This window comes from Oculina patagonica, chromosome 10 (genome assembly GCF_052425735.1).
Source record: "Oculina patagonica isolate OP01 chromosome 10, crgOcupat, whole genome shotgun sequence".
NCBI classification, from domain to species: Eukaryota; Metazoa; Cnidaria; class Anthozoa; order Scleractinia; family Oculinidae; genus Oculina; species Oculina patagonica.
In genome coordinates, this window is record NC_135767.1 from 616,636 (window position 1) to 633,892 (window position 17,257).

At 39.2% G+C, this 17,257-nt stretch overlaps 1 protein-coding gene and 1 long non-coding RNA gene across 2 annotated transcripts; one reads left to right on the forward strand and one right to left on the reverse strand.

The window, feature by feature from the left end:
- Positions 1–715: 715 nt before the first annotated feature.
- LOC144629352 (uncharacterized) lies at positions 716–7,909 on the reverse strand. The gene is made up of 3 exons (XR_013566361.1): positions 7,706–7,909; positions 1,476–1,593; positions 716–825 (listed from the first exon to the last, which is right to left on the reverse strand). It is a non-coding gene; the product is annotated as an uncharacterized LOC144629352 (long non-coding RNA).
- Positions 7,910–14,577: 6,668 nt separating this feature from the next.
- LOC144629350 (uncharacterized) lies at positions 14,578–16,827 on the forward strand. The gene is made up of 2 exons (XM_078487588.1): positions 14,578–14,823; positions 15,650–16,827. Exons 1-2 carry the CDS (start codon positions 14,611–14,613, stop codon positions 16,592–16,594), a joined length of 1,158 nt encoding a protein of 385 aa, XP_078343714.1. The 5' UTR covers positions 14,578–14,610; the 3' UTR covers positions 16,595–16,827.
- The last annotated feature ends 430 nt before the right edge of the window (positions 16,828–17,257 follow it).

Here is a 17,257-nt window from a genome sequence, read left to right on the forward strand (position 1 = left end):
ATACATTGCTAAAAAATGGATAGGGTTAGGCTGCTAACCTGCAAAGAATGATGTCTAGTGCAGGCAGCCCAAATGATTAAATACCCTGCAAGAATACCTTGCTTATACACAGTCTAAGATGCCACCATACCACACCAGAGAATGTTCAACACAGTCAGTGTATGCTTTCTTAATTTAATTAACACCAGGTGACAATCATCAGGGGCTACTACCTCCTCTTTTTTAAAACAGTGTTTTTGTGATCTAGGGGTCATCTAGCAGTGCTGTTACTATTGTTGAAAAACAGTGATTTGCTTAATATTAAAGGCACTCTTGCGAAATGCAGACATTTACTTTTAAGAAACTTTAAATTTGATTTGTTCTTATTTACATGCTGACTTTTATTTAGTTTTGCCATTTTGTATTCAAGAACTATCTAGAACAATCTGGAAGTTTTACTGTACCGGTGCAAACAGGTTTTCGTAGTTTTTGTACTCGTCAGCTTTTGTACTCGTCAGCTTTTCTACTTACAACAGATTAAAAACTTTTTGCTGGAGTTTGCTGTGTGAAGTTTTTGGCCGCGGCGGAGCTTTTTTTACCGTGGTTTTTATCAACTATACTACATGTATGTCATGTGTGATATCCACAACTCGATCTGTTTTAAACTTTTGCAAATTGTCTATTAGCTAAGGTAACATTCAATTAACGAGAAACCATTCAGATCACTTACCATAACTTCAACTCTTCAACCTCTCATCCACATTTCATCTGACTCCATGGATTGTGCCTCATTTGGTCACATCTGTCCTAAGTGGGTCTTAAACTTTCCAAATGTCTTGAACAGTCCTCTTTGAAGTTCGTAAAAAAAAAGAAAGTAACTGTTGAATTTCATGATGTACCACATGTACACACGTATATCATAATATGGGAGGCAAGTGAGTGAGCCTAATTCTATAATTTTATGTGGCTGTGCAAAAAAAGGGAGTAGAATATAACACCTCTTACACACATTTTTCGTGAAGGTGCTGCAGTACATGCAAGCTGTACTATTGATGAAATATTACTTGTACATTGAGTATAATCAAACACAAGAGACAGTTTCCTGTCACTAATTGAAACATTGACAAGAGAGTTGAAAATATGACATGCAGCAGAGTATTTTTGGTAAATTTGAGGTGATTTGAAATGGGATGAAACACTGTCTCAGGTATTTGAAAAATACAATGTATCACCAATCTCAACTATAGAAAAAGTCATTAGTATCGCAGAGGTCATGGGTTCGATTCCCGTTCAAGCATGAATTTTTTTCAGGCTTGCTTTTCTCAACTGCTTGAGTTGAGTACATTACTGCGATGATCTTTCATTTGCTTAAAATGTATATCTACAGTACAAATAATATATATATGAATTTCATATATTCATTTCACACAAAAAGTCATGTAACTAAGAAGTAAACAGAGAAATAAAATCTAAAAAATATTTGTGCTAATTAAGACTGGTATTCCTACCTCTGACACAGCATTTTCTTCTTGTTCTGTCTTGAATATTTCTCCTTTGACTGGTCTTCATACTTCTTTCCACCAGCCTGGTTTTGTCTTCGCTAATTTGACTCTCCTGATGAAAACATAGATGACAGAAAAGAAATTGATTTATCATTCATGATACGATATGATTCATGATATGATAATGCATAGGCAACCAATTATTGGACCCATTCAAGCTTTGAATCTTGGTGACAGCATCATAAACTGGACAACCTCAGAACGACTGTTAGGGGTACAAGTGGACAACAAGATGTCCTGGTCTGATCACGCTGCAAACGTAGCGAAGTCCTTTGCGTCCAAACTAAGTTTACTCCGACGTATGCGTTTTCTTCCCCGGGAGCAACTAGAGGACTTCTATACGAAGGTCATATTGCCATCGGTCACGTACGGCCTAGTACTCTGGGGATCGTGCAATAAGACACACCTCAGTAACCTGGAAAAACTACACACAAGGGCTGGCTGCATCATATATGGACTACCATGGGACACCAGCTCTGAAGATGTCCTAACACGTACACGATGGGACAGTTTGGAAGAAGTATATAAGAAACGACTGTCGGAGTTCGTTTTCAAATGTATAAAAGGCCACACCGCCACAGAATTCACGGATCTGTTTGCACAGAAGAACTCGAGCCGCGAAAGCAGAAGAAATGGAGACATCATTCTCCCAAGACCAGAAACGAACATGACTAGGAACTCCATAAAGTACCGAGGAGCAATAGCATGGAACAGTCTACCCAGCAAGAAATTGACCGATCATTTAAACGAATTCAAGCAATATTTTATTAACAAATTTGACTTTACTAAAATGAATTTCGATTCCACCGCAGCCCTCATAAAACATAAAGTTAACAGTTATTACGAATATTATTAATAAGTTAAACTCTGAAATTCAATGAAGCATGCATATAATGTAAAATTTATTTAAATATATATAGATAAACAAAGTTTATAGTTTAGATATTTTAAGGATGTATATAAATTTTATTCTGTAATTAACTAATTTAAGTACACGACCCCACCAGCTCTGCTGATTAATTTATCGTGTTTAAATAAAGTGATTCATTCATTCATTCATTATAATAATAATAATAATAATAATAAAACCTTTATTTGAGTGTCAAAAACTGAAATAGCAGTAATAAAACCACTAAATGGGGACACTTTAAAGTAAAAGAAAAATAACAAAATCGAAATATCCTAATAAATGCTAAAATCGGTTAAAATTGGTTAAACTATTTACAATATATACATTCATTCATTTTAAATAAAGAAAAAGGTACCAACTAGGATGTGTATGGGGTGTGTACATTGTAGATTATGGATGGAGCATGGTTAGAGTGCTGGACTTGGCGAAAATTTACCAAAGTCAAACATTTGAGAGAATGTGCTTGAGAGAAGGGTACTATGAATGCTGCAATTTCGAAGAAAACAAGGAATTTGATGAAAATGATGAATTCAGCGAAAATTTTGCCAAAGTCAAGAAGGGTACCACAAAAGCAGCAAATTCGAATAAAAATGTCGAGTTACCTGAGTATTGTTTGATAAACAAGAAATACAAAATAAATATTCTTTAAAATTTGTGAGATCCATCAGCAGCGTATCAGCTGAGGTTATTGAAATAAGTTTGCTGGTTTGATGAATTTGGGCCTGTTCACACTACGTGAAATTTTGTTTGTTTTACAAAAAAATCTGTCAACACAAAGCTTTTTTAAGTGCGAATGATTTTTTTTCATCCACCAAAATTTTCGCAAGAGCCACCAAACTTCAAAGATGCCGTCGACTAGCTTTGGAGGCCGTGAATTTTTTGTCAGGCGAGAAAATCTATTGTTCCTTGACAGCTAACCTTCATCGAGTCATCAAATGTTAAAATTGATCCTAAGCAAATAAATGTTTACACCGCTTTTTTATAGCGGTAGCTTTCAGAAAAGATGAATTATAGAGGAGAGAAACACTGATTCCCATTCGTTTGTACCAAATGCATCCTATCCAGTTGTTCAACTCTGCTGAACTATATATATGGCTATCAATGCGACTCTCAGGCGGACGAGGTACAGTCACAGCGAGTTTACAATTCTCAACTCGCTACCCAGAAGCAGTTCTTCCAAAAAAAAGCGCTTCGAATCATTTGAACATTTCTTCCTGACTGAAACGAAAAAATTGAAGGAACGCACACAAAACTTGGTTTCTATTTCCATTTGATTGATTTTTGTGGTTTCACAAAAAATTTGCAAGTATCAAGTGCGAACGCGCCCACAAAAACCAAAAATTCGCTATTACAAAATTGAGGGTTTTGATACTTGGATCAAATACAGTAATTACTATGGTAACCTTGTCAGCGGTCATCCGCCTTGTAATATATAGCGTGCGGTTTGTCAGCTTGTCGTCAGTAGCGTTAAGGAAGACTTTACCTTTTGGTCTGCGCTCCGCTACTATTGCCTGCCAGCGCACAACGAAAGCAGCGGCTTTTATTTTAAATAATCATGGCATTATGGCTGACGTTTACATTGATGATTTTTACGGCGCCGCACAACCCACTTCCTCTCACCATGCCTTCGCATGCATGAACAGACTTTTTTCTGAGCTTGGATTACAAGCATCACCCGAAAAGGACACCCCACCCAGTTGTGAAATGACTTGTCTCGGCGTGCAGATCAACACAGCCAGTATGGTTTTAACCGTCCCTCAGTTTCGCCTACAAGACTTGCAAGCAGAGCTTTCGTCGTGGTCTCACAAAACGTCTTGCACTAGGAAAGATCTGCAACGCCTCCTCGGAAAGTTGGCTTTCGTGACCTCGTGTGTCCGCCCCGGACGCGCTTTCATGTGCCGCCTAATCAACACCTTAAAACAAGCTCCACTAATAATAATAATAATAATAATAATACATAATATTTTAAGAGGAGGCCTCCAATCACCTAGGGGTGGTTTTCAGGAGGGTCCTCTGAAAAAATAAATGTTTAACCTTAAAATACATTAAAATCTAAAATATAATAAAAAGATGAAACCTATGCGGTACGCTAACTAAGATTAAAAATTAGAGCAAGAATTAAAATACTACTAACTAAGGTTAAAAATGATTTAATAAAAACTGTTTCAGTTTGTATTTAAAAATAGTTTTCGGCATCAGTTTCTTTAAAACACTAGGTAGTGTGGCCCAGTCATTAATGGCTTTATAAAATGTTTTGCATTTTCCCCATTCCGTTCTTGGCCTACTGACTTTGGGCATGTAGCCATTTCGGGTATTATAACCGTGTTGTTGGTTCATGGTGGATCTGAAAACACCGAAATGTTCGGGGATGCTACCTTTCATTGCATCTTGCACAACACAACACCGATGACCGAACCGCCTCGCATTTAAAGACACCCACCGCAACGACGTCAGGGCCTCTGCTGATGACATTTTCGACTTAACGATCTTCTTCGCAAAACGATTTTGAAAAGATTGTAATTGTGTCATCTGTGTTGCAAGACCAGGCTGGTCACCCCAGACAATATCTGCGTAATCTAGGTGTGGTAGGACAAGGCCACTAAATTGTAAGTCACGAACTAAAATCCCAGATGACGTTCGATCTGATCTCCAATGGTGGATGTTTTTCCTGCAGCATTTCAATGGTGTCTCAGTAATTCCAACTGACATTGTCGTCTCCAATTCTCACCTTTTTGCTACGGACGCTTGCCTCACCGGCTGTGGAGCCGTTTGTTTTGGCGAATTTTTCCACTGCGAGTTTCCGGACGACATCTTGCAGCAGCGTCTCCACATCAATCAGCTGGAATTACTAACTGTCGTTGTCGCCGTGAAGACCTGGCATAGCAAACTTCAAGGGCTCACATTGGAACTCTTGGTCGACAATGAGGCCACTGTCCACGCTATTAACAATCAGCGATCCAAAGACCTTTTCATGCAGAACTGTCTTCGGGAGCTCTGGCTATGTTTAGCCATTAACAACATTAATTTACGCGCACGCTATGTTGAGGGTTCCGCTAATTCCTTTGCGGATGCCCTAAGCCGACTCCATTTAGGATCGGAATTCGCGACTCGTGTTTCTTCTGTAGTGGCAGAGCAAGATTTCTGCGAGATAGCACTCAGCGACCGCGTTTTTCACTTTACAATTATTTAAACCTTTTTCTCGTTTCTTATTCTCTCGGCAGATGACTGCTTGGCGCTCCAGTCATATCAGTCTCAGCTCCTGACGCTCGCCTTCCAAGACTCAACCAAGAGGACAATGCGAACTTATCTCCGCGCTTTTCAGTTATTTTGTACTCATTTTAAATTTCCCTTTTTCCCTGTTACAAAGGCCACATACCTGGCGTACCTCGCTTTTCTCTCTCAGTCACTCAAGTCTTTTTCGTCGGTTAGGAATTACCTAAGCATTCTATCGCATATCAATAAGTCTTTAGGTTATAGTTGCGCCTTTATAGGCGATTACGACTCCCGTCTCGCAAACCGGGCTGTCAGAAGGCTTTTAGGCGATTTCACCGCGCGCAAGCACGCCATGAGTGTGGATATCCTTTTACAAATCTCACGCCAATTCGACCCTGGCAACGTTTTCCATACCTGCATGGCTGCGCTTTTTCTCGTTGCCTTTTTCTCCTTTTTACGGATATCTAATTTGGTTCCGCGCACGCTCGGCGATCTTTCTCATCACAGTCCCCTTTTTCTACGGCGCTCTAGCGTTAAATTTTCTTCTCGTGGTGTTGTCCTCTCGGTCACCCGCACGAAGACCCTACAATTTAATCAGCGTGTTCTCGAAATACCGCTTCCACTCATACCCGGGTCCCCGCTATGCCCCGTTTCAGCCTTACGTGCTTATCTTCAGCGCGTCCCTGCAGAGCCTTGTTCCCCCCTTTTTGGTGTGTACATCAATAATCAGTACCAGCCGATTTTAGCACACCATTATAACTCTTTCATTAAGAGAGCAGTTTCCAGCTTAGGGTTAGACCCAACAAATTACTCGTCCCACAGTTTTCGTCGCGGGGGTGCTTCATTTGCCTTCAATAATCGCGCTCCTACCGAGTTTATCAAGTCGCACGGCGACTGGCTTAGCGATGCTTATTTAGTGTATCTAACCATGTCAAATGACGAAAAGTTCAAAATTCTCGATTCCATCACCACCAAACTGCGACACGCACAATAACTCCACCTTTCTTTTCTGGCTTTGGGGTCTCTTTTCCTTAGCGGAACGACATCAATAAAGATTTGTTTGTTTGCCCAGCCAGTCTCTCCCTTGTGTCTATCGTGGTGTGTGATGGTAATTGAGGGTTTTGATACTTGGATCAAATACAGTAATTACTATGGTAACCTTGTCAGCAGTCATCCGCCTTGTAATATATAGCGTGCGGTTTGTCAGCTTGTCGTCAGTAGCGTTAAGAAAGACCCAGCCCCCCCTACCCATGGGTCTCTTTTCCTTAGCGGAACGACATCAATAAAGATTTGTTTGTTTGCCCAGCCAGTCTCTCCCTTGTGTCTATCGTGGTGTGTGATGGTAATTTTCAATTTTTTTGTAAACAACCAAATTTTTGGTCCTAGTGCGAACAGGCCCTTTGACGAAACTTCGTCAAATTCGCCGTATTCTCCAAATTCATCAAATTTTTAAATCTATCAGTTGAGGTTATTGACATTATTCTGCTGGTTTGACAAATTTGACAAAAGTTTGTCATATTCGTCAAATTTGCAGCAGTGCAATTCAGTTGAGGTTATTGACATAATTTGCTGGTTTGATGAATTTGACAAAATTTCAATGATGTTGATGATGATGACTTTATTATTGACAACTGATAAAAACCACAAGCATGCAGTGTAAAAACTTAATTGTAGGGGTGGGTAAACTGGTCAGGGATCAGGGGAGGGGAGGGTGGAGGTAGTCATGCAGATATGCAATGCAGATATATAGGTATACTTCATATTTGACTTTGAACCATACTGCACTAATAAGAGTTTTTGGTGGAGCTGTATAGTTTCGTTTTCTCTACAAGATTTTTCAGTTATTGTCGAATATTAGAAACACGTGTTTAATATGTTGAAGTTTGGTTTAGCTTACAAAGTGTTTACATTCAATGTTTAAACGTTGTATCATAAATTTAGTATTATAGCTTATATTAAGTTCATTTTTACGGGGCTTGGGCACAATTTAAGTTCACAAAGTTACATTATCGTAACGCTAGTAAAGCTTACATTTACTTACCGAACTAGCTTATGTTCCAAACTTCTCGCTATTAAATGAACCAAGTAGAATTGCCCAAAACAGAAGGCCTTGCTTTCTTTTCTCGCCCAACTAAACGTATCAGACGTTGAAAACTCACCAAAGAACTGTAAGCCGTCAATACTGCTTTTCACAGTCGTCAATATAAAATTATTATGTTTTCAAACATAAAAAATTGCCGCCATATTGTTCCTTGCGAGTGTCTTAGCTAGCGCCAGGTTTCACGCGGTCACAAACAAGGAGTTTCCGAGTTCCGGTATCCTTTTCGAACTTCCTGTCTAACTTCCTGTTTTGACTCTCGACTGTCGTCAAAGCTATCTTGACCTGTATTTTTAGAAGCCGTCTTCCGCGCGCATTTTGCAACAGCCATTCTCCAGTAAGAAGAAATAAAACATATTTAAAAGAGCAAAAAATCAAAAAGGCTTCTTGTGTGGGATATACAGTTTGGGATGGTGAATGTCTACGCGCGTTCGTTCACAATCGTCCAAAGCTGAAAGTCACGCAACACGTGACCTGACTGTGTGATTTGTTTGAAAAACTTGCCCAGTTAGGGCCAATTATTTATCTTCTTCAGCTTCCCTTTCACGACTTTTATTTTTATAAAACGACTTCTAAATTGCTTATCAGCACGACTTTTAGTTTTCGGCACGACTTCTACTTTTTTGGCACGACTTTTATGGTAAATTAAAGGTGACGGGCCTACACGACTCCTGTTAAATTCGGTCTTTCGACCTTATTTGCTTCTCACTTCTTTCTGAGGGGCACTGTTTTATTTAGAGGCATTATTTGCAAGACGTATTGAGTCTAATCAATAAGTCGTGCCGACAAGCAATTTAGAAGTCGTTTTATAAAAATTGAAGTCGTGAAAGGGAAGTTGAAGAGGATAAATAAGTGGCTCTAACTGGGCACCGTGGCATTAAACTGTACTGACGAGGACTAAAGAGTCCGAAACAGCTGTCTACAGTTATGCATTCTTGACTCTCGGATTGGTCTCTTTCATGTCTCTGCCGCATTAAGTTTTCTACGCAGTTCGATCAGCCTTGCAGTTTCACGTTTCTTTTTTTATTTGTTGGCTGATTAGGTCTTTTATAGATCCTGCGTGCACTAGCAGCATTTTGTTCGCGGCCCAGTGCAGTTTATTCGTTCACCGTAAGAAAGTGGCTAAACAGCAAGAAAAAGAAAAATTAAACGGTAAGTGGTGGACAAAAAATAATAAGACCATTCCCGAGGCGAACTTTACAACGAAAATAATTTCTGCATTCTGTTTGTAAACAGTCGTGTAAATCACGTACACTGCACGTTTTAATTAAAGACTTCCTCTTTCCTGTTCGAAAGTCGACAAATTAATGGGAAGAGCAATTTTTACCTCAAGAATGCAGGAAAAAGTTTCTGGGTTAACTCTCCGCTGAAACAAGTCTATTAAGGTCGCGGGGGACACCTTAGGCTCATCATTATGCATTTATTTAAAGCGTATGCACGAAGTACAACGACTGACATCGACAACTTTACGAGATATTTATGACTGGACAAAAATATGGGCGCGTGCGCGTGATTTGTAAAAAAATCCCTGTTTATTTGATATTTTAACCAATTTAAAACAACACTTAGCGATATACGTTTATATAGATTGTAGGAAGTCTATGAGCTTATTTTCATTTAAATTTGAATATTTCTGCAACTCAGAGTAATCACAAAAATATTCGGCATAAACAATCGTGTCCTTTTTAAAAACGCATTGTTCTCACCATAAAAGCGTGGAATATAATTACCATAATTACATCTCTCCTTGGCAAAATGATCGTATTTAGGTCGGGACACCTTCGGAAATCTCAAAGTTTGGACTTTTCCGACAACTTTGTGGCAGAGAATACAGCACGGATACTGAACTTCATGACTTGCCACTGCAGATAGGTAAACTATGAATACTGTAGTGTGTCATAACAGAAGCGGAATTTTAAAAGAGCGCTTTTAGAAAGAGGTAGAAGACATTAAATTCAAATTTGCGCACTTAAACCGCCATAACTTGCTGGCAAACTTTAAATTAAAAAATCCGCTTCTGTTATGACACTCTAGAGGTATTGACTGATTAGTTTTTGACAAGATCACAGTGTGCTGTCTCCTACTCGTTCCACAAACTCTGCCACAAAATCATGTTTTTCCCAATTTGGCACTAACGAGGCTATAACATCGCCGTTAAATGCAATCTACCAAATAAAAGATGACATTCACAATCTTTCATCATTTCTTTATGTCTCTGTAAAATTTGAGCTCAATCGCACTCATAACAGCTGAGAAATAAGCGTTTTAAAAGATACAGGTCAAGCAAAATTTCCCTTCATGAATTTATTCATGCTGTAGGTATCCCCCGCGACCTTAAATCAGGCCATGGAAGAACAATTTTTCACATGTAAATTACTTTACAAGTCTTTACTATAGATGGTATCAAAACATGAGATACATGCCCAGTGCATCCACTTCCGCCGGAAGTTCTGACAGCGCCCAGACCAAAGTCTCTTTTTCCGCACCCCCGTGAACGAAAATGATGACGTCATCAATTACTGTACTACTTCGAAAACAGTCGAATGCGCTGTCCAGTTATACTTAACAGTATTTTTACTTAATGTATAATTAGTGTCCCCAATTTGTTTTTTTTTAGCTAAATACCATTGACACTTTTATAAAGTCTTTCTCTTCTCTCTTCTTGACTTAACGCACCACCCTCCCCTCCCCCGCCTCAATCAAACTTCCTTATTTCAGGTGAAGTTCACTTGAACGTAACAACACAAGTATGCCGGCTCCTATCTTCCAATATTAATGCCTACTGAGTTAAGTTTAGTAGTTGAGTTGATAACGATTTGTTTCGTTAGTTAATACTTATTTCTTATAATCCAGAAGAGGAGGCTTCATTCGTTAGTCAAGAAGTTCACGGTCAAGTTGTGGATTGGTCACCTCTGAGATGTTAAGCCTGGTTTTCACTAGTGACGCAAGCACAAGCGCGATCATGCAAAAAGGACAAACTTTGATCCTTGTACTTGTGCTTGCCGCAAGCACAAGTTCAAAGATCAAAGTTTGTATCAAAATGCAATGCGCTAGTGCTTCTGCTTGCGTCCGATTTAATTTTTGCCATTTTCACGGAGAAATAAGAGCTTCTATCCTTGCGCTTTTGCTTGCGTAGCTAGTGAAAACCAGGCTTTAAGGTAAAAAATTTAAACTGAGGAATAAGCGCCGTGTCCCGAACATTTAAGTACATGCCCTGTCTCCTATAAAAACGGCCTCCTTAACAACCACCCCGGGATGAGAAATCGAATTTTTGCAACTTTCGAATCAAAATTGGATTGATTTCCCTCATTACAGAAACGATTTACTCTTTATTTGACACACTTATCATTTCATATTATGACTCTATTAGAGCGGACGGGTTAAATACTGATCAACCGGTAAATAGAGTCACATAAAATCTTACCATTTAATGGCGTACATTAAATTGTTAGATGGGAAAAGAGCTTCTGTTTTAAACATTCAATAAGAATTCATCTGATTACAGAGAACAGTCCTAGAACCTTCCATTTCTCACTATTTTTTGCCAAATCACGCCACTAATAAGCACGTCACACACCACGCACAAGACACTTAGAACGTCATTAACCTTTGTTGTTTTATATTGTTTGTATGAAGGGTTTTGTTCTTTTCTGAAATAAGCTTATTAAACCGTTCAAACAGGAATATCTGCACTATAAGAGGAAAATATCAGCACAATAAATAGAACAGAATCGCGGATGCGAAACATAAGACGTGACATTTGGCACGCCGGACACTTTGTCGGTTCTGATATGAGTTCCTGAGTTCAGTGAATATGTAATATAGCACTTGCACAATTTTTTCTCAGTTAGTTAACACATCAACAAGAACTGAACATCACATCTCAGATTTTTATTCCTCTCCTCCGCCGTTTAAAGCGATCATGGAAAATAAAACCAGTCAAGTTCTTTTTTTATCGGAAGAAAAAGGTGAGTAAAATGTAATTGCATTAAATAACTTTTTCAGATTTTTTTTCGGATTTGTTTTACATTCTACAAAGTCCAATTAGCGTTGCTTAAGTTCAGTTCAGTTTTATACCGAATCATCTCAGCCACCCACGGCACTATGACTGAGGTCTGATGAGCACTTTATATGATGAACTAAATATTTATGCAGGCGACTTAACAGTTCAGTGCAAAAGAAAAAACAACTTGAATGTTTTTCAGGATTTCTTTTGGTAGCTGCTCAAGCTGCCTTCACTCCTTAATGTATCAATTGTTTCACCCGCAGTATAAATAGACAGATACAAGTTTATTGTGCAAATACACTCAGCTATGAATATAAACGAAATATTTAAGGGTCACCGGTAGGAAGCGGACCCCTAGGAAATAAAAAGCTTTACATTTTATAGCAAGGTAAAGCTGGTCTTTTTTCTTAGAAGATCGTGTATGGATCGGTTGGCAAGACCAGTGGATTATACGCGAAGTCAGGCGTTTGATTCGAAAGAGGCTTGCCTAAACACTCAGTTAAAGGGCATGCCATATTTAATGTTCATCAGGTACTCAAATGTTAAGGAAAATTGTTCGTAACATCCGAGTGCGAGCCTCGCCTTTGTTTTACAATGAGTTTATCAGCCAAAATATAGTTGCTGTTCCTGTTTTTTGTATGATGACAAGATCAACGTCAGTAAAACTTGCGAACGAAGCATTTCTGAACTTGGAGTGAGTATTCAGGCCTATTCAGTGGCGAGGAATTTACAGTTACATCCTCTGTGGCATGGTATTCAGAACAAAACAATGCTGTGTCATTAAAATCAGGAATTAGTTAAACAGGGTCCCGGGAACAGGGTTGGTAAAGCTTGTTTTCACTTTTGACCGATAAGTACCTACAGTTGAATCCCGATAACTCAAACCCTCAGTGACTCGAACTCCCGCTAACTCGAACCTTTTCCGTTTCCCCTTAGGTCTTTTTTTTTTTATTTTTACCCCCGTATCCTCCCTTTTTTTTTTCTTTTCTTTTAACATGCGTTGAAGAACAGTGGAAACATTAGTCTTGCTACTCAGGAGGTATTTATCGCGACATAAGCTAGCATGAACATCATATATAAACACTAACGAAATGTTTTGTCTTTGTTGGACATGCCTATGTTTACATTAACTTATGTTGCGGTCATGTGAGGACAAAGTTGGACAACATATTAAGAAGAATGAAGGAATCTGTTCGCTCTTTTTTCACCCGAGCTTATGTTGTTAGTGAATACTAAGCTTATTTTTTAAGACTTGTCAATAATCAAAGAGTAGATGACTGGCTCCTTAAAATGATAAATTCTCTGATGTCTTTCGTTAGAAGTGGCTGCTAACTGGGTTCACAAAATGTATCCGTTTTCTAATAATAGGTCTTTGTTACATCGGACGCACTAAATATCACTTCCTATCACTCTCGTGTCTTAGACAAAAATAACCCAAACATTGTAAAAACAAATATTTGCGTTAAACTGAATGTGATCTCGAATTTAACAACATGCTACTGAAGCTACTAAATGATTAACTAAAAAACTGTTAAAATTGAGTAAAAGCTGAAATGTTCCGTGAGGTAATCCTGCTAATGGTTTGGACGTTGTTTTAGTCACTTAGTCAATAAAACTCTCTTATTGTGGATAAAAATATATCATCTTAACAAAAGAGGTAAAAACCACCTGAAATGCTGCCAAACCACAAGATAGCCTAAGAAAATTCCAGTTAATTTGCATGAGTTGTTATTAGAACGAAAGAAATGTACGTTTATAAAAATGAGGACAGATGTGAAAATTTTAGTGACTTTAAAAAACATTACTGAACCAAAATTTGAATCAAACTTTTTTAGGTTTTTTCTTGTAATAACTACTTCAACTGAATATTCCTTGCGGTTATTAATAGCTTGGGCGTTGAAAGTGCCACTTCCCAAACACTGACTTGTATCTGGTACAAGCTGGTACAATTAAGATAAACTGTCACTAAGACTTATCTGGATGGAGGATAAAAAATAACTCCTGCGCAAAAATGGTAAAACAAACTGAAACGTTTGTAGACCACAAGAAAACGAAATTCCGGTTACTATTTATCAGTTATAAGCAAATATAAGTACAGAAGGAAAGTAAATCTGAAAAGTTATTGAACCAGAAATTGGATCAAACGTTTTTCTTTTTAGAATTTTTTGTGATAACAAGAAAGATTATGCGATTTATTTAATATGCAGTTAGGCAGTCTATCATTTAATTACATACGGGAAGTTTTAAATCTTTGCCACGTTTGATAGTGTTAACACCTTATTTTACGATCAAATTGAATTCAAATTTCCGCAAATTAAAAAGTAAAGTTCGACATAAAAGACTCTGTCTGCTTGTTGGGTGAATTGAATTTTTTACATTTATTCTAGACACTAGACACTGTTTTATTGCAGATACGTATATCCGATTGGTTCCTTCGTGGTTTCCTATATCGCTGAGTATACCACGATCGCGCACATGTCGCTCCAAGTCTTGTTTACTGCCCTGATTTCCTGCGATATCCATTAAGTCACTGATCATGATCTGATATCCACTGATAATTTTTGGCCGAATTTGGATACAGTTGATATCTAATAGTATCCTTTTTCATTTTGTACGCTTCGGCGATATATCAGGCTCGTTGGTTATCGCCAAAATACAAAACATATATATCTCGAAACTCGCCTAATATCAGTGCCATTTGAAGCGTACTAAACTTGGTATAAATAGAAAACTTTTACCGGACATAGCTACCGGGTTCCTACTCATTCAATACTCATTGATTGCTTTTCATTTCACAGAACCGCAACCACAACAAAAACAAAGGAAGCATTTTAAGAACAAGATGCATCTTTGGGAGTTTCTTTTAGAACTCCTGCATGATAAAGATTGTCGCCCTTTGATAAGTTGGACGAGAAAAGAAAGAGGAGAATTTAGAATTATCGAGACAGAAGAAGTGGCCAGGTTATGGGGATTCGAGCATGGTAGACAAGGAATGACTTATGACAAGCTAAGTCGAGCGCTGAGGCAGTACTATAATGAAGGATTCGTTAGAAAGGTAAGCCATTGAAATGCATTCATTCTGGGAAAGCCATTGTTATAAAGCAATTGTGAACACGGTAACCATTTCAATGCTAGTCTAAAGCCATTGCATGTCTTTTTTGCGATCAGGCGTTAAATTTTATCTCGCGGCGGAGGGGTCAACGAAAAAATGGAAATTAAAGAAAGCCTGATCGCAGGTTTTAGTGATTTTACAGGGAAACCATCTCATGATCAATGCTAGGTCTGAAGCAATCGTAACGTACAATCTGGTAATATCCATGCAATGAAAGGACAAAGAAGGTAGTCACTACAATGTAATACCTAACAGAAATTCTTTGTAACGAGTATCCTAGGCTTGAGCCTATTCGGCTTAAGGTCTTAAATCCATATACTCCTAAACAGTAGCTGTATTACTAATGCAGCCAATGCCGAGAAGTTTGCAAAAGAGGTTGCAAAGACTTTTAAGGCCATGGAAAGCCCGGGATCTTATACAATGCAGAGACTGGAAAGCCATTATAATGCAGTGCCTTTATTTATAAATCTTACCAAAGGGCACAATGCACGGCCTGAATAGCCGACCCCTCCATCTGGTGTCCGGTTGTGGCGGGATCTAGATACGTGAGATCTCTGTCGCTGAGGGCCCGTGCCAAAGGAAAACGGGAGAAAGACAAGAGCACGGAACCAACGCGAACACACGGAACGCAGAGAGCTGCAGAAAACGCCCGTAATCTTAAGTATTTTTATGCAACAGAGCACTAACCATCAGTCCACCGTGCCTCCTGCATTTCATGTTTGACTTAAAATTTGAAGTAGTCACGATTTTTGTTCTGTTTAATTTCAAGGTGAAAGGACAAAGGACGACTTACAGGTTTGACAACCTGCCTTACGATTACTACCCTGGGATAACAAGGCGACGAAGAAAAACACCGCTTGGAAGGAGAATCTCCACTTACCAAGAACACGGAATGGGTCACGGAAACTACATTTTCCGTGACGATCCTAAACGGGGAGCGACGATGTTGTGGAGTAATCTTCATGGACGAAGGAACACAGATCTAGACCACTCCAAGCTTCCCATATGGAGACCCTATTACCCCAATTCTACTAAAGAAGCAAAAGAAGCAAGTAATCTTCGTGTACACTCCTGTAACTCTTATGATGGCGTTAGGCATAGTGATGACTTGGAACACCAGCCCATCAACCCTCCAAGTTCCCTTCAATCAAGTTGTCCCCAAACCACAACTCAAATCTGGTTTCCTGAAAAAGCAAGAGCCAAATACAATGCACAGGGACGAAGAAACGCAGACAACTGGGGAATAATCCCATCTGCAACCCCGAAACTGTCCAGTTCAAGTTCTCCACTGCAAGCCGTAGAGCAAAATGTGTCACGAAACGTCAGGCTACCAGACACGACTTACGCTGGAATTTTTCTAACTCCAGAATCATCTCCTTCTAGTTCTCCCCTGTCCGTCAGGGAGAAATGTGTGTCACGCAGTGACAGCCCTTCAGCGGGAACCTTCGCTTGCGTGACACCGGAATCATGTAATTCATGTTCTCCTCTGCACGTGGTAGAGCCGCATGTGTCACGCAATGTCACACCACCCGGCATGGCACATCCTCCAGTGCGCGTACCTAACAGTGTTGTATGGCCTACTCCTGTCTACCCACGGGTCAATACAGTTCCATATCTGCCCCTGATGTATGTTGTACCTGTTCCATATGAACCTCATCCGGTGATAACAGGTGTGACTGGAAATTACCAGGGGCACCCACCCCACCCTTATTAAAAATTAATGATGGGAAACAGTGCACCTCCCAATCAACTGAAGAGATAAAAATTAATGTTACTGACGGGTTTTTTTTACTTACAAAACCCGGAAGGGATGTTGTATAACAAACACTCTATGGACGCTTTTAATTTGTGAGAACTGGCCGGTCAGACCGGTACATTTGAGAACAGAATTCCGTTGTTCAACTTAGTCAGATTTGTCCTTTCAAATCAGCCAATACATAAATAAAATACATTTTTTTGGTGGATTTGTGGGAAAATCTCGTGGAAAATGCCCATTTTTACATTCAACACTATCGGCCCGGCCGAGCAGTTGTGACAAATATTAATGAAAAGCGCCCTATGACTGCAGCAGCTTATTTTTGCTACAAAGTATCAAACGCTTTGAACGATTTTTGCATGAATCCCGTGTAGTCACATGATGGCTCTACCATTGTCCTCGGCACAGATGACGTAAAAATTTGGTCTCGTTGGTATTGACTTGTTGATTTTTTAAGATTGCACTTTTTAATAGCTAAAAAAAAATTCAGTACAGTTTAACTATCAACCTCGTTCCCAGGCTCTCTCTCTCCCCCCCCCCGGGGGGAGAAAAAATCCCCCCCCCCCCCGGGGGGGGGAGAAAACCCGGGGGGGGGGGGGGTATGACAACGGATAATTTTTT